This window comes from Marmota monax, unplaced genomic scaffold, assembly GCF_021218885.2.
Source record: "Marmota monax isolate L192 unplaced genomic scaffold, Marmota_monax_Labrador192_F-V1.1 WCK01_AAM20220418_F8-fsc00106, whole genome shotgun sequence".
In the NCBI taxonomy this organism is placed as follows: Eukaryota; Metazoa; Chordata; class Mammalia; order Rodentia; family Sciuridae; genus Marmota; species Marmota monax.
In genome coordinates this window covers 9,964,677-9,987,118 of record NW_026695218.1, presented here as the reverse complement: position 1 = coordinate 9,987,118, position 22,442 = coordinate 9,964,677, and the positions used below count along the sequence as shown (strand labels likewise).

General features: G+C 37.9%; 1 protein-coding gene across 7 annotated transcripts in view; it reads right to left on the bottom strand.

Annotated features, from left to right (window-relative positions):
- CUNH2orf42 (chromosome unknown C2orf42 homolog) overlaps positions 1 to 22,442 on the bottom strand; it is a 35,471-nt gene that overhangs the window by 2,976 nt on the left and 10,053 nt on the right. For 5 of the 7 annotated variants that reach the window (XM_046432367.2, XM_046432368.2, XM_046432365.2 and 2 more), the window contains exons 5-9: positions 17,680 to 17,784; positions 11,653 to 11,757; positions 9,303 to 9,410; positions 6,373 to 6,473; positions 4,689 to 4,851 (exon numbers count right to left, since the gene is read on the bottom strand). In XM_046432367.2, coding sequence (XP_046288323.1) covers positions 4,689 to 4,851; positions 6,373 to 6,473; positions 9,303 to 9,410; positions 11,653 to 11,757; positions 17,680 to 17,784 — 582 coding nt within the window. Of the gene's footprint in view, positions 1 to 3,659; positions 3,715 to 4,688; positions 4,852 to 6,372; positions 6,474 to 9,302; positions 9,411 to 11,652; positions 11,758 to 17,679; positions 17,785 to 22,442 lie in introns of all 7 variants that reach the window. The other 2 variants (XM_058575090.1, XM_046432370.2) reach the window with 2 other exon arrangements.

The following is a 22,442-nucleotide window of genomic DNA, read 5'->3' as shown; positions in this document are numbered from 1 at the left end:
AAATAAGGGTCATCTGTCTACAAATACTGAACTGATAGTTAAGATTTAGTCTCTGAGGAGTGGGGATATAGCTCACTGGTGAAGCACTTGTGCCTAGCATGTGTGAGGCCCTAGGTCCAACTCTTGGCACTGCAAAAATAAATAAATAAATAATTTTGGCTCCTGAGATAGCTGTTAAGTGTCCAATGGGCAGGTTATATATATAGTATGGATTCACTGGACAAAGGGATGATTTACATCCCAGGTGGTAGGGAGAAAGATTAACACCTAATTTCATCATGCTACTCAGAATGATGTGCAATTTCAAACTTATAAATTGTTGTGTCGGGAGCAGTGTTGCATGCCTGAAGTCATAGCAGCTGAAGAGGCTGAGGCAGGAGGATCACAAGTTCAAAGCCAGCCTTAGCAACTTGGTGAGACCCTTTTTCAAAATAAAATATAAAAAAGAACTGGGAATCTAGCTCAGTGGCTAAGCAACCCTGGGTTTAATCCCCCATACAGAAAAACAAACAACAACAACAAAAGCGACTTATGAATTATGTATTTCTGTAATTTTCCATTTAACATTCTATCAGATAGAAGTTGACTGAGGGTAACTAAAACTACAGAAAACAGAATTGCAGATAAGGGTATTACTGTATACCAAAACCAAGAGCTTTCCATACAGTGGCAATAACAAGTTAGAAACAAGAGCAACAAAAAAATGTAATATACCTAAGAATATGTTCATAAGAATCTGTCAAAATAATTATAAATTATAATTTTCCCCTGGAATAATACACAGTTAAAAGAAAAGAAGGGGCCTGCTAGATAGATCACAAAGCTAGAAAAATAATTAAAACTATGACTGATGTAAGGGAAAAAAAAAAAAAAAAAGGAAAATGCCCCAATATGCCTAGCATTCATTCAGACATTTAACAAGTCTTTAATGAGTACCTATTATGACCAGGCATTTAGCCATCATTAGACCATGTGGTACAGTGATTAACAGGAGTGTCACAGTTCACTGCCTTGGAAGGGCTTATAGTATAGTCAGTGGAAAGAAAGTTGAATACTAGATGGTTGGTGCAGGCTCTGGAGTCCAAAATGGTGTGAGGTTGAAGCAGCACTACCACTTACTAGGTAGGTAACCCTGGGGCCGGGGGGGCTGCACTGACCTTCTCCTCTGTTTCTTCCTCTGTAAATGGAGATCATGAAATCTACCTCTCAGTGGACTGATGAGCATTAAATGAGGTAATATAAGGCACATATAAAGCCTTTAATTTTTTTTTTTTTTGGTACTGGGGATTGAACCCAGGGGTGCTTTACTGAGCCACATCCCTAGCCCTTTTTATTTTTTATTTTGAGACAGAGTCTTGCTAAGTTTCTGAAGGTCTCACTAGATTGCTGAGGCTGGTCTCAAATGTTATGATCCTCCTGCCTCAGCCTCCTGATTACAGGTGTGTGTCACTATGCCAGGCTATATAAACCATTTAAAATAACACCTGGCACAAAGCAATTGCTAATTAAATGCTTTTTATAGACATTATTGCATAAATACCCTAATTAAAAACAAACAAACAAAAAAACCAATTCATCAAACAGAAATGACTTTTTTTTTTTTTTAAATATTTATTTATTTATTTTTAGTTTTCGGCAGGCACAACATCTTTGTTTGTATGTGGTGCTGAGGATCGAACCCGGGCCGCACGCATGCCAGGCGAGCGCGCTACCGCTTGAGCCACATCCCCAGCCCCAGAAATGACTTTTGATAGGATTCTCCCAGTGAAACATCTAGGCCTAAAGATTTCTTTTTGTGTATGTGTGTTCATTCTGAATTTAATTTCCTTAATAATAAAAAAATCCATGGCTCAGTGGCAGAGTGCTTGCCTCACACATGTGAGGGACTGGGTTCAAACCTCAGCACCACATATAAATGAATAAAAAAATGAAATTAAAAAAAAGGTCCATGGACAACTTAAAAAATATTTTAAAAATAAAAAACACCACAAATGATAAATATGCAAAGTTAACCCTCTTTAATATTTGAGGAAAATGCAAATTAAAAGAGAAAAAATTTTTTTAATCTATCAAATCAACAAAAATTAAAAAAGAGTTTCTCCTTTTTTTTTTTCCTTTTCCTTTCTACAGTACTGGGGATTGAACCCAGGGCCCTGTGCATGCTAGACAAGCACCCTACCAATGAATTATAGCCCTAGTCCAAGAAACGCTTAAACATGGCTAGCAGGAATACATTCTAAAAATATTACAATCTTTCTAGAGAGCTGATGGATAAAAGCCTTAATATATACATAACCTTTGACCCTCCAATTTCTTTTTTAGGACTTTATCCCAGGGAATATCCTACATAAGTTAGAAAATAAGAAAAGTTTATTTATGAGGAAGCTAATTTCAGTACTGTTTTAGTTAATAGAAAAAAGTTTGAAACAACATAAGTAGGGGATTGATTAGGTGACATTCCAATGAATGAATTTTATATACATGTGTGTATATATATATATATATATGCATATACACACATATATTTATATGTCTTAATGTATTTTTTTCTTTGCCTATAATCCCAGCAATTCAGGAGACAGAGGCAGGAGGATCACAAGTTCAAAGTCAGTCTCTACAACTTAGTGAGGCCCTAAGCAACTTCATGAGACCCTGTCTCAAAACAAAATAAAAAGTAAAATGGGCTAAGAATGTAGATCAATGATAAAGCACCTCTGGGTTCAATCCCCAGTACCAAAATACAGACATACATACATAAATAACACTGTAAGTTGGGGGCGTATTCAGTATAAAACATGTGCTTAGCATGCCCAAGGCCCTGAGTTCAATCTCCAGCACCACATAACCCACAAAAAATGAAACAAACAAACAAACAAACAAAACCCTGTGTATTCACAATAGCTAAAATGTAGAAGCAATCCAAGTGTACATCTACAGATGAATAAATAAACAAAAAGGTATATATACATACAATGGAATGTTATTCACCTTATGAAAGAAGGAGATTTGACTTAAGCTACGAACCTTAGAGAGAACTTATGCTAAGTAACATAAACAGGTGCAAAAGAACAGATATTGTATGATTCCACTTATGTAGGTACTAAGAGTAGTTAAACTCAGAGACAGAAGTAGAAGGTGGGTGGCTAGGGATTTGGAGGAGGCAGGTATGGAGAGCAGAAAATGAGTTCAATTTTTTTTTTGGTGTGTGTGTGTGTGTGTGTGTGTGTGTGTGGTGTTGGGGATTGAACCCAGAGCCTTATACATGCAAGGCAAGCACTTTACCAACTGAGCTATATTCCCAGCCCAGAATATGAGTTCAGTTAAAGAAAATAAAAAGTTCTGAAGATTAAGTGATGGTTACTCAGCAATGTGAATGTACTTAATGCAAAATAATTGTACACTAAAAAATAGTTTTAAGCTGGGTGCAGTGGCGCACATCTGTAATCCCAGTGACTTGGGAGTCTGAGGCAGGAGGATCATGAGTTCAAAGCCAGCCTCAACAAAAAAGTGAGGCACTAAGCAACTCATGAAACCCTATCTCTAAATAAAATACAAATAGGGCCAGGGATGTGGCTCAGTGGTTGAGTGTCCCTGAGTTCAATCCCTGGTACTCTTTAAAAAAAAAAAAAGTAGTTTTAAACTGGTGTGGTGGTGCATACCTGTAATCCCAGTGACTCAGGAGGCTGAGGCCAGCTCAAACAACTTAGGAAGACCCTGTCTCAAGATGAAAAATAAAAAGGGCTGCTGAGGATGTAGCTCAATGGTAAAGTGCCCCTCAGTTCAACTCTCAGTAAAAAAATTAAAAAATAAATAAAAATGGTAAATTTTCTACTATGTATATTTTAAAATAATGATAAAAAAGTTTAAAAAAATAACATTAAAGACAGACATGGAGGGCTGGGGTTGTGGCTCAGTGGTAGAGCGCTTGCCTAGCATGTGTGAGGCATTGGGTTCGATCCTCAGCACCACATAGAAAACTAAATAAATAAAATAAAGATGTTGTGTCTATCTACAACTAAAAAAAAAGATAAGACATGGAAAGCAGTTCATCATGTAGTAATAAGTAAAAAAAAAAAAAAGCAGCAGAAGTACATCCCATGTTTTGGAAACTCTTAATGTACAGAAGAGTCTGAATATGCACCAAGAACTTAACAGTGATGCTCCCTACTGCATGGAGGGGTGGGGATTAAATGTGGTTTTAAATTTAGTCCTTTATGTTCTATAATGAAATCTATAATTTTTCTCCAGAGAGACTCTATTTCTCTAACATGTATGACTTCTGTAATTTTATTTTGAAGCAGTGGCTCAAATGAGACCAAATACTTAACCCATCACTGCCTTTATGAAATGAATATATGTGTCTTTTTTTGATTAAAGTCAAGATTCAAAGCCTCAGAGCGCCAGATGTGGTGGTGCATGCCTGTAATCCCAACGACTTGGGAGGCTAAGGCAGGAGGATTGTGAGTTCAAAGCCAGCCTCAGCAATTCAGTGAGGCTCTGAGCAACTTAGCGAGACCCTGTCTCAAAATAAAACATAAAAAGGGTTGGGTTGTGGCTCAGTGGTTAAGTGCCCCAGGTTCAATCCCTGGTACCAAAATAATTAACTAACTAACTAACTAAATAAATAAATAATTTAAAGCCTCAGAGAGTGTAATGTACAGAGATGACCCCTGAAGGAAGAAACTCACCAACTTTGAGGAAAGTTTTTAGTTCCAAGGGTCGCAGCACTGGTTGCTTTTCTATGCGACCGTAAGTTTCTGCTATGCACTCCACTTCCACTTTGGGGCATTTAAACAGCTCATAAGTCCCATCTCGGTTCTGGATAAAGCTACGGGTGATTTCCAAGGGCATCTGGATACCAGGACAAAAGAAGAAAGGTGAGACATGGAAAACTTTCAAAGTAGACACATACCTGGATGGCAATAAATCTTTTACGATTCCTTCTTTCTTGTTAAGTGCCAATGAATTACAACTTTCCTTTGTATTTCTGAGTAAATCCTGTTCACAAATCTGCCTTTTCTCCTTTACATCATTTCTGGCTTTCCTTAATTCGAACTCCAGCAAAATCATATACCAATTGAACCTGTAAGATCTTCACAACTACAGGACTGCTACTGACACAGACATGCTCTAAAATCAGTTTCATTACTTCCCCTCCTGGCAGCTTTCTTCTGAACAGTGTTTTGATAGCACTTATGGCTCACCTCACATCCTGTGTGCTTCACACTGTCCTAGGACTGAGCCAGATAGAGTCTGAACCAAAAAGCAGGGTGGCCCTGAGCAAGCTAACTTCTCAGGGCCTGTTTTCTCATCTGCAAAACTCAGTGCCTACCCATGCATGGCTGGGAGGGTAAAAGAGACAATGTAGGTAAATAATGACCAGGAGAAGCTGGTCAATGATCACTGGCTCTTTCTCCTAACCTGCCTTTGCCTTGGGTTGCTTTGATGCTTTCCTGAATGCCACCTATTCTAGGCTAGGAGCTGCCTCTGGACACCCTGCATTTAAAGTTCCCAAGTCTTTAGTGCTAATACAGGCCTTTTCCTGGGTTCATAGGAAAGTTCCATAGCTACCAAACAACTTATTCTTTTTCTGAACATAAAAATGCTTTGCCACTGAGGTAGTCTTAATGTATCAAATCACACTATGCTGAATTTTCTACAATATTTCTTCTCAAATTTTCGAGATCTGTTTGAAAATTTTTAAAATGTCTATTGTGTCCCTGGTGAAAGACAATGATAATTAAGGGCCATTTCTCTTGCAAGAACCAAATTACACTTTGGGAAGGAGGGTTTAATTGTACCCACTTGACTTTACAAAGAGTACATCATCTAAAGTAACTCATATCCTTTCTAGCTGCCTGCTAATCAAATCTAGGGGTCATCATAGCTACTATGGGATCATTACTGAATTTATAAGACCCTGCTTTCTGAATCTGAAGGCAGAGAAAAATTATACTTTAAGACATCTTTTTATTGTTGGTGGGATTGAAACCATGGCTTTGTGCATGCAAGGCAAGCACTTCATCATCGGCTACATCTCTAGCCCTTAGAATTTTTTTTTTTTTTTTTTTAATTTTGAGACAGGGTTTCAGGAAGTTGTCTAGGCTGGCTTTGAACTTGTGATCCTCCTGCCACAGCCTCCCAAGTAGCTGGGATTACAGGCATGTGCCACCATATCTGTTTATGACAATTTTTTAAAATGGGAATACCCAGTAAAATCAGAGTCAGAACTGTAACAACTACTTCTGAATAACCTCTGGCATGAAAAAAAGGAACTCAGAACTGGCAAAGATCTCAGGGAACTGCTGCAAACTTACTCCCTACACTAGCTTCCCTCCCTGCCCTCCCACTACTGTAGAAATAAACTCTTACCTCTGGGGTATCTAAGATTTGCTTAACTTGTAGAATATTAGTGATATGCCAGGTGTACTTGGAAAAGGTTCCCAGTGGCAAGGCATCTTTTCGAACAAAAGCTTCAATGTAAAAAAGGGACAAAATTAGACTACCAGACAATACCATTCCCTTTCACTGTATTTGTTACTCAATTTCTAGAGTTCAATGCAATGCTACTTTTTCCTTATATAATCTCAACACTTTTTTTTTAATCTTGAACATATTTTTATTGTTGCATGAATCATACTGTATGGCAATGACTTCCTTACATGGTTTTTGTCCACTGCTATTAAAAAAAAAAAGTGAGATAATCACATCTCACAGAATATTTTCTTGCCTGTTCTTCTTTCTATTATCTATTATAGAGGGGGAAAAAGCTTACCACAATCCTCAAAGGCTAACTACAATCATGCATCATAATAATAGCAACTGTATGCCAAATGCTTACAAGTGCCAAATTTAATCTTCAAAATAAAACTATGAAGTAAGTACTAGTATTATCTCTATTTTATAGGTGAAGAAACTAAGGCATAGAGAGCCTAACAATTTCATCCAGGGGCACACAGTACTAACTCTTACATTTAACTGAAGCATGTCTCAATCTAAGTTCTGTCCTGGTAAACCTCTGCCACTTTAGGCACATACTGCAGGGAGCCCCAACTCCCAGGGTGTCCACCAAAAGATTAGGAAGTTCATGGGAGGATTAAGCAGATAGCTTTGTGGAATATTACAGAAAGAACTTTCCTATAAGACTGTTAGACCCTATGTTTTAGTCAGCTTTTTCACTGCTGTGACCTAGAATCTCAACACTTTAGTTTTTCTTTGGGTATCAGAAATTGTACCAGCCCAGCTGCTTAGAGGCTCACCAAGTTGCTGAGGCTGCCTTTAAACCTGTGATTCTCCTGTGCCAGCCTCTCAAGCTACTGCATTTATAGATGTGCACCACTGCACTCATCGAATCTCAACACTTTTAAAAAAATTTATTTTTCATTGTAGATGGACACAATACCTTTATTTTATTTATTTATTGTTTTATGTGGTGCTGAGGATCAAACCCTGTACTTCACACATGCTAGGCAAGCATTCTACCACTGAGCCACAATCCCAGCCCAAATCTCAACACTTTAAAATATATAGCAGGGTTTGGCAGATATGTGACAAATCCAGTGATAAAGATTTCTGCTATGTGAAGTCTCTAGTGCTCCTTTTGAGATCCTACTTATTTTTGATACCTTAGAAACTTGTAAAGGTATGTGCACAGGACTCCACTTTAAAATAGACTCTTACTACTTCAGATGTTACAGCTTAAATTAAATTATAGTCTTTAAAATAATTACGTAAACACTTGTCTTACATGCATGAAGCCCTGGGTTTAATCCCCAGCACCTCAAAAAACAAACAAACAAACAATTACATGGAGTTTAAGATTTCTAACATGACTGCCAATCCTGCCAATCCACTGCCTACATGCCAGATTATATGTAGTTCCACCAAAGAGCCTAGAAAAATAGCCAATGGATGGGTTGAAATTACTGTATTAGGTCTCAAGTTTAAACTGGAAGAAAGACTCTACACTGCTTCAAAAGTCAGATTGTTAAGCTATGAACACAAAGATTTATATGTCCCCAAACATAGTGACTCACAGCTTGCAATGTTCAAAAAATGAGTTAAAACTCAAAGAATAATTTACTGAATAACACTGGTTTCTTCGTGTAGTTACTCTTGGCCATTTGCCACTAAATAATATATTTTTTCTTTTTTTAAAGAGACAGAGAGAGAGAGAGAATTTTTTTAATATTTATTTTTTAGTTATTGGCAGACACAACATCTTTGTTTGTATGTGGTGCTGAGGATCGAACCCGGGCCACACGCATGCCAGCGAGCGCGCTACTGCTTGAGCCACATCCCCAGCCCAATAATATTTTTTTTCATCCATTTCCTTTCCTTATTTCCTGTACTATTTAATAAGTGTCTTGAGATCCCTAGAAGAGAGATGTTAATAAGCACTGGAACAATATAATAAAGTGTTAGAGTTAGGTATGTATCTCAGTGGTAGAGTCCATTCTTAGCATGTGTAAGGTCTTGGATTTAGTTCCCAGCACCAAATATATAAAGTTCAAAGCCTATAAATTACTCCCCTTTATCAAATGTTGAAAAAAAAAAGATTTTAAAAACCAAAAGGTTTTAATTTATATATAATCTACTTCCAAGAAGCTGGTCCAAATAACTACTAGGGCCTGCAATGCTTTTGCAGAAATTAGTTCCTACTTAGAAATTTCAAACTTACCTACTTACCTATCTATCATCATTCAATCGTTTATCTATCTTACAGTACAGGGAATTGAACTCAGGGGAGCTCTATAGCTAAAATACAACTCCAGCCCTTTTTATTTTTTAGACAAGGTTTGCTAAATTGCAGAGACTGGCCTCAAACTTACAACCCTCCTGCCTCGGCCTCTGGAGTATCTGGGATTATAGGTGTGGCCACCACACCTGGTCCTGCTGTGCTCTTTTTTTTTTTTTTTTTTTTTAGAGAGAGAGAATTTTTTTTTTTAATATTTATTTTTTAGTTCTCGGCGGACACAACATCTTTGTTTGTATGTGGTGCTGAGGATCGAACCCGGGCCGCACGCATGCCAGGCGAGCGCGCTACCGCTTGAGCCACATCCCCAGCCCCCTGCTGTGCTCTTAATTGTTCTTTTACCAAGCTTATGTTTTCTTAATTTTTCTTCTAACCTCTTACTGGAATAAGTAAGAAAAGGGCCTTTGAAGAGTGTGGTCACTATTCCAAGAGCAAATTATTGAAGGCTTCATGCTCCAAGCATGTCTAGAAAGTTCTACACAAATTTTTTCTCAATAATTCTCTAAGGTCAAATATCCATTGCTATTCCTAAAGGAGAATTCTGTACCTGTGGTAGAGTTGGGGAGACGTTTTTTTGCACTTCCTATTGATATTCTCTGTTGCAGCGCATCAAAAAAGGACTGAGGAATGTGGAACACCAGTGGCTCTGGTTTGCCTACAGAAATAAGAAGGAAGTCATTTAAAAAACTCAGTGGGCTTTCTGATGTGCAGAGAGAGGTAAAGGAAGAGAAATGAAGGAGCAGTAACAACCACACTCCTGGAGTTTCTTTACACAGAAGCAAAAATAAGGCTCAGATGGACCTTTATGAGTCAAGAAGTCATCATCCCTATTCTTGTGCCCTTCAATCATAAAACACATGGCAGACCCTTGTTTTCCATTAAGGATAACTTTTGAATCCCCAATTTTGTAAATATCACCATGCTCATTTTTTTCCCTTAAAGGATATGTGAAATGAGCTGAGAACATTGAGGCCAAGCTGAGGAAAACCTAATCATCTGCATCTACTTGATTCATTCCTGCTCACTATCCCTGGTCACTTTGCTATTTGCATTCATATCTAAGCAAAGTATGCTCTTACCTGGATGGTCAGGAAAATGATTGCTGAGAGACTGCAAAACTAGGACACTGCTTATCCAGTAAGCATCAGTTGTTCTAAGAATGCTCTGAAGACAGGTAAAATATTTGAAAAGTACTGAGATCTCTCAAAGAAACCTGGGCCAACAAAAAGTCAAGAGGTACATCCAGGAAGGTCAAATTTCTTTTTATTTAAAAAAAAAATTTATGAAGGTCAAATTTCTGTGTTTATCCACATGGTTTTGGATGTTTTCTCTCTGCTTGCACTAGCCCTTGGGAGAAATGTTTAAGGAAAACTTGGAATTTATTTTTCTTGCTCCCCAGAATTCTCATTTTGTTCATTTATTGGTACTGGGGTTGGAACCTGTGGTGTGCTACCACTGAGTTACATCCCCAGCTCCTTTTCTTTTTGAGACATGGCCTCAAATGTGTGATCCTCTTGACTTAGTCTCTGAAGTTGCTGGGATTACATATATGTACCATCTTGCTCTGTTTCAAGGAACTTTATTTATTTATAAATATTTTTTTTTAGTTATAGATGGACACAATATTTTTTTTTTAAAGTTTTTCAGTGGACACAACATCTTTATTTTTATTTGTATGTGGTGCTGAGGATCAAACCCAGCGCCGCGCACATGCCAGGCAAGCACACTACCACTTGAGCCACATCCCCAGCCCGGACACAATATTTTTTATTTATTTATTTTTATGTGGTGCTGAGATTTGAACCCAGTGTCTCATGCATGCAAGGCAAGTGATCTACCACTGAGCTACAACTCCAGTCCCGAGGATCTTTATTTTTTAAAATGCTGTTCATTAGCTAGAATATATTCAACAAATAACATCAAGATGATATGAGGTCTGTGAAGATGTTATGAGGAGTGTTTGATGAATTGAGATGTATTGCTTGGAAAAAAGAAGACTTGTTAAGCAAGTCAAGGGGTCTATGTGTATGCAGTGGCAGGGACTGGTTTTTGGAAATGAAACCACACCTACCATGTAGCTAGAACACAGAACTAAAAGCAATAAAAAGTATTATGTTATGAGCTCAAAAAGCACTGAACAAAGCCTGGAAACCATCCACTGAGGATGTGTTCAAGGTGATGGGCAAGGACAGCTGAGTACCTGCCTCTGACATCAATGAGTTCCATTAGGCTACAACAAATCACACCCAAATCCAGCCTGCACTCTCCAATATTCGTTAGCATGTCTATATAATCCACCCCCGCACCAGTACTGGAGTTTGAACTACTGATCTATATCTCCCGACCTTTTTATTTTCTAAACTGAGACGGGGGTCTCACTAAATTACCTAGGTTGGCCTCAAACTTGTAATTCTCCTGCCTCATCCTCCCAAGTAGCTGGGGATTACATGTGTGCACCACCACTTCTGGTACCATGTTTATGTAATTTGATATAACTATTTCAGTCTCACATGTTTAGGTTTTCTCTAAGCCCCCCTTCCCCACACTTTGATTTTAAGTTTGAGGGTTAGAATAATCTATTTTAAAGCTTTGCTATTTCTTTTACCAAACACATAAAACACATAGACAAGAGCAAGGGAATCTACCTTTACTTGTTATTTGCTGTGTTTTCTCTTCTATGTCTAAACTCATTTTGTAGGTGCTAAACTTTAATTAGGATTAAATAAATGATTTAGTTATGATTATTCCTTTCTATCAACTTTCTACTTTCATGTGGCCCAACGCTCTCTGGATTAAAGTGCACTTATTTTTCTTATCAAAACAGAGTAGAACTATAGCAAAATTACATTAATTTCTTCTACTTAATGCAACAGCCCAATTGGATGACCAATACTTACCATCAAACTGATAGTGCATGGTTTGATGAATACGTTCTGTCACACTGGCCAGCCAGTCTTGGAAGGATAGGGTCACTTGTGCCTCATCTAACAGCTGGCCACATGCTAGAAAAAGAAGAAGAAGAAGAAGAAAAAAAAACCTTCTTCTCAATGTTATTTCTTTCAGAATAAATAACTAAAGTTTGAAAAAGTTATATCGAGTTTGTACAGAAAAAAGTACATGAAGCTGAAATTCAAAGAAAGTAGTTGGGAGTAAGTGAAACAGATTCTGGGACATTGTTTTTTCTTTTGTTTAAAAAAATTTTTCTGGTAGTTGTAAATGAACAGCATGCCTTTATTTTATTTGTTTATTTTTATGTGGTACTAAGGATCGAACCCAGTGCCTCACATGTGCTAGATGGGAGCTCTGTCACTGAGCTATAGCCCCAGCCCTAGGTTTTGCTTCTTAATTAACATAATAACTATACATATGTATGGGGGACAGTGTGATAATTCAATAGACCTATTGTTTTTAAAGAAATCATTGAGAAAAATAAATGAAAGTTCTTAAAGACTAGTAGGTTTAAGGTTATTAACCATAGAAAGTAGGTTTTTTTTGGTGGGGTACCAGGGATTGAACTCAGGGGCACTCAACCACTGAGCCACATCCCCAGCCCTATTTCGTTTAGAGAAAGGGTCTGAGTTGCTAAGCGTTTTGCTTTTGCTGAGGCTGGCTTTGAACTCAAAATCCTCCAGCCTCAGCATCCTGAGCTGTTGGGATTACAAGCATGTGCCACCATGCACAGCAGTTAGTAGATTTTAATAACATGGTCTCATATAATGGCTGCTTCAGAGATCTATAATCAGTTCTATTCCTGCTGAGTACTAACCTATTTGCTTAAGCCCTCTCAATTATAAAGCTATTTGTTTCCTATCAAGGTTAAGTACAGAATCAACTGAGTGATGCCTTAGTAACTCAACTAGGAGTTGCTATGATACCTTTACACTTAACTCTAAAACTTTGTATTCTAAAATGCAAACGGAATGCTAATTCATTATAAAATGGAAGGGTCAAATCTGTTTTTTTTTTAAGAGAATTTTTTTAATGTTTATTTTTTAGTTATTGGCGGACACAACATCTTTGTTTTTTGTATGTGGTGCTGAGGATTGAACCCGGGACGCATGCATGCCAGATGGGTGAGCTACTGCTTGAGCCACATCCCCAGCCCCTGAAAGGGTCAAATCTTACAGCCCTAGAGTAAACAACTGGGAAGGGGCTGGGGATGTGGCTCAAGCAGTAACGAGCTCGCCTAGCATGCGTGGGGCGCTGGGTTCGATTCTCAGCACCACATATAAATAAAATAAAGATGTTGTGTCCATAGAAAACTAAAAAATAATATTACTGGGAAATAACGTAACAAGTGGTGAGTTTGATGGGTACAGAGTTCAGAGTCTAGAGACTGTGGGACATAGGATCCCCATTCCATCATGTACCCAGGATCCATGTCTCAACTTCCTCTTCTCTAATATGAGGGAATGAATCTGGATGACCTCCAAATTCACAAATCGTTCACAGATCTACCATTCTACTCTATTTCTTCTAAAATATCTTCACATGTGCCAGACATGGTGGTACATGCCTGTAATCCCAGTACTTGGGAAACTGAGGCAGGAGAATTGCAAGTTTGAGGCCAACCTCAGCAATTTAGTAAGACCCTAAGAAACTTAGTAGAGCCTGTCTCAAAAAATAAAAAGAACTGGGGCCAGGCGCAGTGGTGTATGCCGATAATCCCAGAGACTCAGGAGGCTGGGGCAGGAGGATCAAGGTTTCAAAGCCAGCCTCAGCAACAGAAAGGTGCGAAGCAACTCGGTGAGACCCTGTCTCTAAATAAAATACAAAACAGAGGGCTTGGGTTGTGGCTCAGATGTAGATCACTTGCCTAGCATGTGTGAGGCACTGGGTTCGATACTTAGCACCACGTAAAAATAAAATAAAGGTATTATTAGTTGTGGGTAGACACAATACCTTTATTTTATTTAATAAAATAAAGGTATTGTGTCTACCCACAACTAAAAAATAAATGTTAAAAAAGAGAAAAAACTCTCATTTAAAAAAATAAAATAAAATACAAAATAGGGCTGGGGATGTGGCTCCATGGTTGAGTGCCTGAGTTCAATCCCTGGTACCACCCCCCCACACCCCCCCACGCCCCCCACCCCCCGCAAAAAAGAACTGGGGAAGTAGCTCAATGGTAAAGCACCCTGGGTTCAATTTCCAGTACCAAAATAAATAAATAAACAAACATTGCCATAACTACTATTCATTTAAACTAAAATTATATGTAAATACATACAATGATAATTTGAATAGAGGCCATTGTCCTTTTCTTTTTTAGTACAAGGGACTGAATCCTGAGGTACTTAACCACTGAGCCACAACTACAGCCCTTTCTATTTTTTATTAAAGCCTCATTGAGTTCCTGGGGCTGGCCTTGAACTTGTAATCCTTCTGCCTCCCTCCTGAGTTGCTGGGATTATAGGAATGCGCCACAACACTCAACATCTTTTTTCTTTGCACTGAAAGAAGTGATGAAAAATTGTTCAAAATCTTCTATTTGATATTGTCTATGTTTACTTCCTGACTATCCAAAACCATAAATAGAAGGTGCAAGTTCTCAATAAAACAGTTATAGATATTCAATATTATAATACCATATAGCGTGTATTGGTCTTATTTTAAATTCAGGGTATAAGAGTAAGGCTGATGTCCTGATTTTAATCTGTCAGTCATAGTATATGGCCAGCCACATCACAACAAGTATTCAATAAATACTGCCAAAATTGAACCAAATTATTTCTATATAATTTATATGAACAGTTGATTCCAAAATTTTCAAGCTTGCCACATGGATGTTCATAGCAGTACAATTCACAATAGCTAGACTGTGGAACCAACCCAGATGCCCTTCAATAGATGAATGGATAAAAAAAATGTGGATTTATACACCATGGAGTATTACGCAGCACTAAAAAAATGACAAAATCATGGAATTTGCAGGGAAATGGATGGCATTAGAGCAGATTATGCTAAGTGAAGCTAGCCAATCCCTAAAAAACAAATGCCAAATGTCTTCTTTGATATAATGAGAGCAACTAAGAACAGAGCAGGGAGGAAGAGCAGGAGGAAAAGATTAACATTTAACAGAAACATGAGGTGGGAGGGAAAGGGAGAGAAAAGGGAAATTGCATGGAAATGGAAAGAGACCCTCATTGTTATACAAAATTACATATAAGAGGCTGTTAGGGGAATGGGAAAAAAAACAAGGAGAGAAATGAATTACAGTAGATGGGGTAGAGAGAGAAGATGGGAGGGGAGGGGAGGGAGGATAGTAGAGGATAGGAAAGGTAGCAGAATACAACAGTTACTAATATGGCATTATGTAAAAATGTGGATGTGTAACCGATGTGATTCTGCAATCTGTATTTGGGGTAAAAATGGGAGTTCATAACCCACTTGAATCTAATGTATGAAATATGATATGTCAAGAGTTTTGTAATGTTTTGAACAACCAATAAAAAAAAAAAAAGAAAACACAAAATTTTCAAGCTTAGGTAATTCTGAGTAGAGAAGAGATACATTTAAATTCATAAATTATGTTCAAAATTAAGTCATTCTACTGGCTGTGGTGCCACATGCCTGTAATCCCAGCAGCTGAGATCAAAGGATCTCAAGTTTAAAGCCACCCTTAGAAATTTAGTGAGACTCTAAGCAACTTGAGACCCTGTCTCAAAATGAAAAACAATAGGGGGGCTGAGGATGTGGCTCAATGGTTAAACGCCCTGGGTTCAATCTCTGGAAAAAAAAAAAAAATTAAGTCATTCTGTCTCATTAATTCAGAGCAACAGTCATGCCACTGCTCTTAGATATGTTTTCAAGCTTCACTGACTTTGGAAAAAGTCTATATTTTATCTTTCTCAACAAATACTTTTCACTGCATAATTATAAAATATATTATTTTTTCCTTCTACTTTGAATCTCATACCAACTACATTATAGGTAAGAAGCAATAAAAGGAACACATACACATTTTAAAAAATACCTGCTACCAAAACATGTTAGTAATTTTTTTTTATAGTGCTGGCATTTGAACCCAGGGCCTCACAAATGCTAAGTAAGTGTCCTACCACTGAGCTACACCCACAGACCCATGTCAGTAATGTTTAATTTAAAAATATAATTTAGGGACTAGAAGTGTAGTTCAATCGTAGCATGTGTAAAGCCCCAGGTTCATTCCTCAGCACTGTGAAAACAAAAGACATAATTTGGTTTTTTGTTTATTTGTTTTTAGAAATCTCTAAGGCCTTTGTGTGTGTGTATGTGGGGGAGGTAACAGGGAATGAACCCAGTGGCGTTCCACACTGAGTTAGATCCCCAGCCTTTTTCGTTTTTTTTTAATATTTTTTAATTGTCAGTGGATCTTTATTTTATTTATTTTTTTTTAAATACTTTTTTTTTTTAAAGAGAGAGAGAGAATTTTAATATTTATTTTTTAGTTTTCGAGGGACACAACATCTTTGTTTGTATGTGGTGCTGAGGATCGAACCCGGGCTGCACGCATGCCAGGTGAGCGCGCTACCGCTTGAGCCACATCCCCAGCCCCTATTTTATTTATTTGTATGTGGTGCTGAGAATTGAACCCAGGGCTTCAAATATGTTAGGCAAGTGTTCTACACTAAGGACAACCCCAGCCCCCATTTTCATTTTTGAGATAGTATGTTACTAAGTTGCAGAGGCTGGCCTCAAATTTATGACCCTCTTGCCTTAGCTTCCAAAGCAGCTGGCAAGTAACTGGGTGTGTGTGCATAGAGTTCCATGCAATATTTTCATGCACTACCATGCCCACCTTTTTTTTTTTTTTTTTTTGGTACTGGGGATTAAATCCAGGGGCACACTACTACTGAGTTATATCCCCATCCCTTTTTGTTCTTTTATTTTGAAACAGGGTCTCACTTAGTTGCTTAGGGATTTGCTAAAATGCCAAGTCTGGCCTTGAACTTGTGATCCTCCTGTCTTAGCCTGCTGAGAGGCTGAGATTACAGGCGTGCACCACTGTGCCTGGCTCCATGCCCAGCTTTAAGGCTTTTCAAATGTTGTTTAATAACATTTTTGAGTCAGGTGCAGTGGCACACACCTGTAATCCCAGCGGCTCGGAAGGTTGAGACAAGAGGATCGTGAACTCAAAGCCGGACTCAGCAATCTCGAGGCGCTTAGCAACTCACTGAGACCCTGTCTCTAAATAAAATACAAAATAGGGCTGGGGATGTGGCTCAGTGGTTGAGTGCCTCTGTGTGGCTTGGGAGGCTGAGGCAGGAGGATAGCGAGTTCAAAGCCAGCCTCAGCAAAAGCGAGATGCTATACACCTCAGCGAGACCCTGTCTCTTAATAAAATACAAAATAGGGCTGGGGATGTGGTTCAGTGGTTGAGTGCCACTGATTAAATCCCTGGTACCCCCCGAACAAAACAAAACCAAAAACATTTTTGAGATAATTATATATGCAATTATAAGAAACTTAAAGTTTATATACCCTACACCCAGATTTCCCCAATAATATTTCGTAAAATTATAGTACAATATCACAATCAGGACAACAACATGGAGGCAATCCAGTGAGCTTATTCATATTTCACTTGTTTTACATGGACTTGTGTATAGTTCCATGCAATATTATCATGTGTAGATTTGTGTGACTGCCGCTTCAGACAATACATAAAACAATTCTGTCCCAAAATTCCTTTCTATTTACCACACCTGGCAGCATCTATTAATCTATTTTTGGTCTCTATGATTTTAGTTATAATTTATTTTTGAGCATGATTTGAAATTGTTGGAAAAGGAAAGACCCGAGCTCAGATAAATTCATATAAAAGTATTTATAATATCAGCACTTTTTGGAAGAGACAACATGCAGCATGTCTTGATTATACTGCTTCTGACTTTAGGGTGACTTAACACCACTGCAGCCTATTCTAGGGAAGGGAAACTTACCCTGCCTTTTTAATGAAGAAGCAACCACGGGTTTTTTCAGGCCACTCTTCCTTAGATTACTGCTCACTGCATCTGGAGGCATTAGTGAATTGTTCATCTGTGCACCTGAATCACAAATCATTTACAGTATTTAAACGTTTCTGCAGAATATATATTGACTAGATATTAATTTCTAAGGATTCTAAAACATATAATCAATCTGTCTTTGCTAATTTCTAGGCTACCTTCACAGGTTTGTTTGTTTTTTTAATTTATATATGACAGCGGAATGCACTACAATTTATATTACACATATAGAACACAATTTTTCATATCTCTGGTTGTATACAAAGTATATTCACACCAATTCGTGTCTTCATACATGTACTTTGGATAATGATGACCATCATATTCCACCATCATTTTTAACCCCATGCCCTCCCTTCCCTTTCCACCCCTCTGTGCTATCTAGAGTTTGTCTATTCCTTCCATGCTTCCCCTCCCCACCCCACCATGAATCAGCCTCCTTATAACAGAGAAAACATTTGGCATTTGGTTTGTTGGGATTGGCTAACTTCACTTAGCATTATCTCCTCCAACGCCATCCATTTACCTGCAAATGCCATGATTTTATTCTCAATCCTTAGCAGGAAGAGTGAAGCAGGTGACATCACTATACCAGACCTTAAACTATACTACAGAGCAATAGTAACAAAAACAGCATGGTATTGGCACCAAAACAGACTGGTAAACCAATGGTCAGAATAGAGGACACAGAGACTAACCCACAAAATTACAATTATATTATATCAGACAAAGGTGCCAAAAACATGCATTGGAGAAAAGATAGCCTCTTTAACAAATGGTGCTGGGAAAACTGGAAATCCATATGCAACAAAATGAAATTAAACTCCTATCTCTCACCATGCACAAAACTCAACTCAAAATGGATCAAGGACCTAGGAATAAAACCAGAGACCCTGCATCTAATAGAAGAAAAAGTAGGTCCTAATCTCCATATGTGGGATTAGGCCCCAATTTCCTTAATAAGGCTCCTATGGCACAAGAATTAAAATCAAGAATCAAATGAGATGGATTCAAACTAAAAAGCTTTTTCTCAGCAAAAGAAACAATCAATGAGGTGAATAGAGAGCCTACAGAATGGGAGCAAATATTTACCACAAGCCATTAGATACAGCACTAATCTCTAGGATATATAAAGAACTCAAAAATTTAACACCAAAAAAGAAATAACCCAATCAATAAATGGTCCAAGGACCTGAATAGACACTTCTCAGAAGATGATATATAATCAATCAACAAATATATGAAGAAATGTTCATCATCGCTAGCAATTAGAGAAATGCAAGTCAAAACTACTCTAACATTTCACCTCACTTCAGTCAGAATATCAGGTATTATGAATACAAACAACAATAAGTGTTGGTGAGGATGTGGAGAAAAAGGTACATTCACACATTGCTGGTGGGACTGCAAATTGGTGCAGTCATATGGAAAGCAGTATGGAGATTCCTTGGAAAATTGAGAATGAACTACCATTTGACCCAGCTATCCCTCTCCTCAGTCTATACCCAAAGGACTTAAAAACAGCATACATACACAGCCACATCAGTGTTTATAGCAGCACAATTCACAATAGCTAAATTGTGGAACCAACCTAGACGAATGGATTAAAAAAATGTGGCATGACACAGTAGAATATTAGTTAGCTTCACAGTTTTTTTTTTTCTTCTGGTGCTGGGGATCGAACCCAGGGCCTCATGCTAGGTAAGTGCCTTACCACTGGGCTACATCCCCAGCTCCTAGCCTTAACCATTTACACATACAATTTAAACTTTTTATGCTCTTTATAGGAAATTGGAGGGTAGGGGATAGAAGTAAAAGGAAAAAAAAAAAGAAGTCACCCACTGTTTTCACCTCTCAGATAATCATAACTAACTTTCCAGGGACCTATATTCTATTTTCTTCTGTCACTAGTTTGTTTTGCTAGTTTTGTGATTTTTAAGTAACTACAATTGCATCAGGATTGCCAGAATAGCAAAAAATTTTCTTTTGAATATCTGAATACGCAATAAATATTTTTTTAAATATGTTCCAAATGTTACATGGGAGGTATTTATACTAACAATTGTTATTTATCTTAAATTCAAGTTTGAGCACTCTGTACTTTATCTGAGCATATGAATGACCTAAACACTTCCTCAATTCTGGTTTTTGTTTTGTTTTGCAGTATTGAGTATTGAACCCATGTGTTTCTGGTAACCACTGAACTACATCTCTAGCCCTTTTTAATTTTAATTTAATTTTTTTGTGGGGGTGAGCACCAGGGATAGAACTCAGAAGCACTTGACCACTGACTCACATCCCCAGCCCTATTTTGTATTTCATTTAGAGACAGGGTCCTCACTGAGTTGCTTAGCCCCTTGCTTTTGATGAAGTTGGCTTTGAACTCGAGATCCTCCTACCTCAGCCTCCTGATCCTCTGGGATTACAGCCGTGCACACCATGCTCTGCCTTTTTATTTTTCATTTTTAGACAGACTCTCACTAAACTGCTGAGGCTCGCCTTGAATTTAGGATCGTTCTGCCTCAGGCTGCTGAGTTCATTGGGATTACGGGCATGTACCATGACACCTAACCATTTTAAGATTCTTAACAAATACTGCAAGCTATTTTTAAAAATGATTTTATCAACTTATACCACATTAGCCATGCCCAAGACCCCAGAATTTTGTTTTTGGAGGTGAGGGTATTGGGGATTGAACTTCAGGGCATATGACCACTGAGCCCCAGCCCCAGCCCTTTTTTGTATTTTGAAACAAGGTCTCACTGAGTTGCTTAGCACCTTGCTTTTTGCTGAGGCTGGCTTTGAACTCCACTCCTCCTGCCTCAGTCTCCCCAGCTGCTGGGATTACAGGTGTGTGCCACCATGCCCATCTAAGACCCCAGATTTCACCTTTGCCCGCAGTCTCATCATTTTAAAAAATCTTTGCTAATTTGGTTACAAAAGTTATTTAGTTTCACTTTTGAATTTCTAAAAGGCTTGCATGAGTCTATTTACTAGTGAGTTTGCAATTTGTTACACATGCATGCAGTGGATATTTTCTTTCCGTTTAGATTTCTTTTTTTGTGTGTGTGGTGCTGGGGATTGAACCCAGGGCCTTGTGCATGCAAGGCAAGCACTCTACCAACTGAGCTATATCCCAAGCCCTTGTTTAGATTTCTTGAAATTTATTTACTAGGGTATTTCAACATTTTTACAGATTTATATGAGTCCTTAACTGACATTAAATATTTGAATTAATATGTGTATATATGTGCATAGATGGTTCCTGATTTATGATGGTTTCACTTAGGAATTTTTGACTTTACTATGATATGAAAAACATCCATGTTCAGTAAAAACCCTAATTTGAATTTTCATCTTTTCCTGGGTTAGCAATATGTGGTATAATTCTCTGTGAGTGGCAGTAAGGTACAGATCCCAGTTAGTCACAAGATCCCTAGGGGAAACAATGGATACTCCACAGTGTACTATGTCACTAAGCTATGATGTTTGATAGATTAGTATATTAGATACATTTTCCTTTAAGATATTTTTAATTTATGATGAGTTTATCAGAATGTAACCTTCATAAGTCAAGGAACATTGTGTATGTGTATATGTGTGTATGTGTATTTGTGTGTTATGTATCTCCACTTGCTGAAAATACGAGCAAACTGTATTCCTAAATTAGAGTGAGAAATATAACTGTTATATTGTTACAAGTTTTTGATTCTGGAGATTGAATCCAGGGCCTTGTGTATGCTAAACACATGCTCTTCAACTGAACTATACCTTCAGCCCATCAGTTTTTAAAGTCCTCTGTGAAGGAAAACTTCAAAACGTTGTCCTAAGGCATATTAAAGTATAATAAGATTAGTCTGACTTTAGGGCTGGGATTGTGGCTCAGTAGTAGAGTGCTCGCCTAGCAGGCATTAGGCACTGGGTTCGATCCTCAGCGCCACATAAAAATAAAACAAAGATATTGTGTCCACCTAAAACTAAAAAATAAATATTAAAAAAAAAAAAAGATTAGTCTGACTTTAAATTTGGTTGGATCTTACTTTTGGTCAGTAGAAGCAACTTTCAGCTTGACTTGATAAAGAATTATCAATGGAGGGCTGGCGTTTAGCTCAGTAGTAAAGTGGTTGCCTAGCATGTGTAAGGCACTGGGTTCGATCCTCAGCATCATATAAAAATTAAATAAATAGGGCTGGGGTTATAGCTCAGTGATACAGCGCTTGCCTACCACATGTGAGGCACTGGGTTTGATTCTCAGTACCACATATAAATAAATAAAATAAAGGTCCATTGACAACTAATTTTTTTTTAAAAAATTAAATAAACAAACAGAATAAAGGTACTGTGTTCATTTTTAAAAAAAGGAATTATCAACGGGTAATAAAAAAATCATAAAAAGGTCTGGGGCTGTAGCTCAGTGGTAAAATGTTTGTCTAGCATATGTAAGGCCTTGGGTTCAATCCCTAGCACCAAACACACACACACACACACACACACACGTGACTCCATAAGAACAAAAATGACTTCTCATAATTTCTAAGATTCAAGGAAAGATACAAAACAGTAAAACGACGGGCTGAGGATGTAGCTTAGTGGTAGAGCACTTCCTTAGCATGTTCAGGGACATGGTCTCAATCCCCAGCACTACATATACATGCCCATACTCACACCTACACACAACTACCTATAAAACAATACCC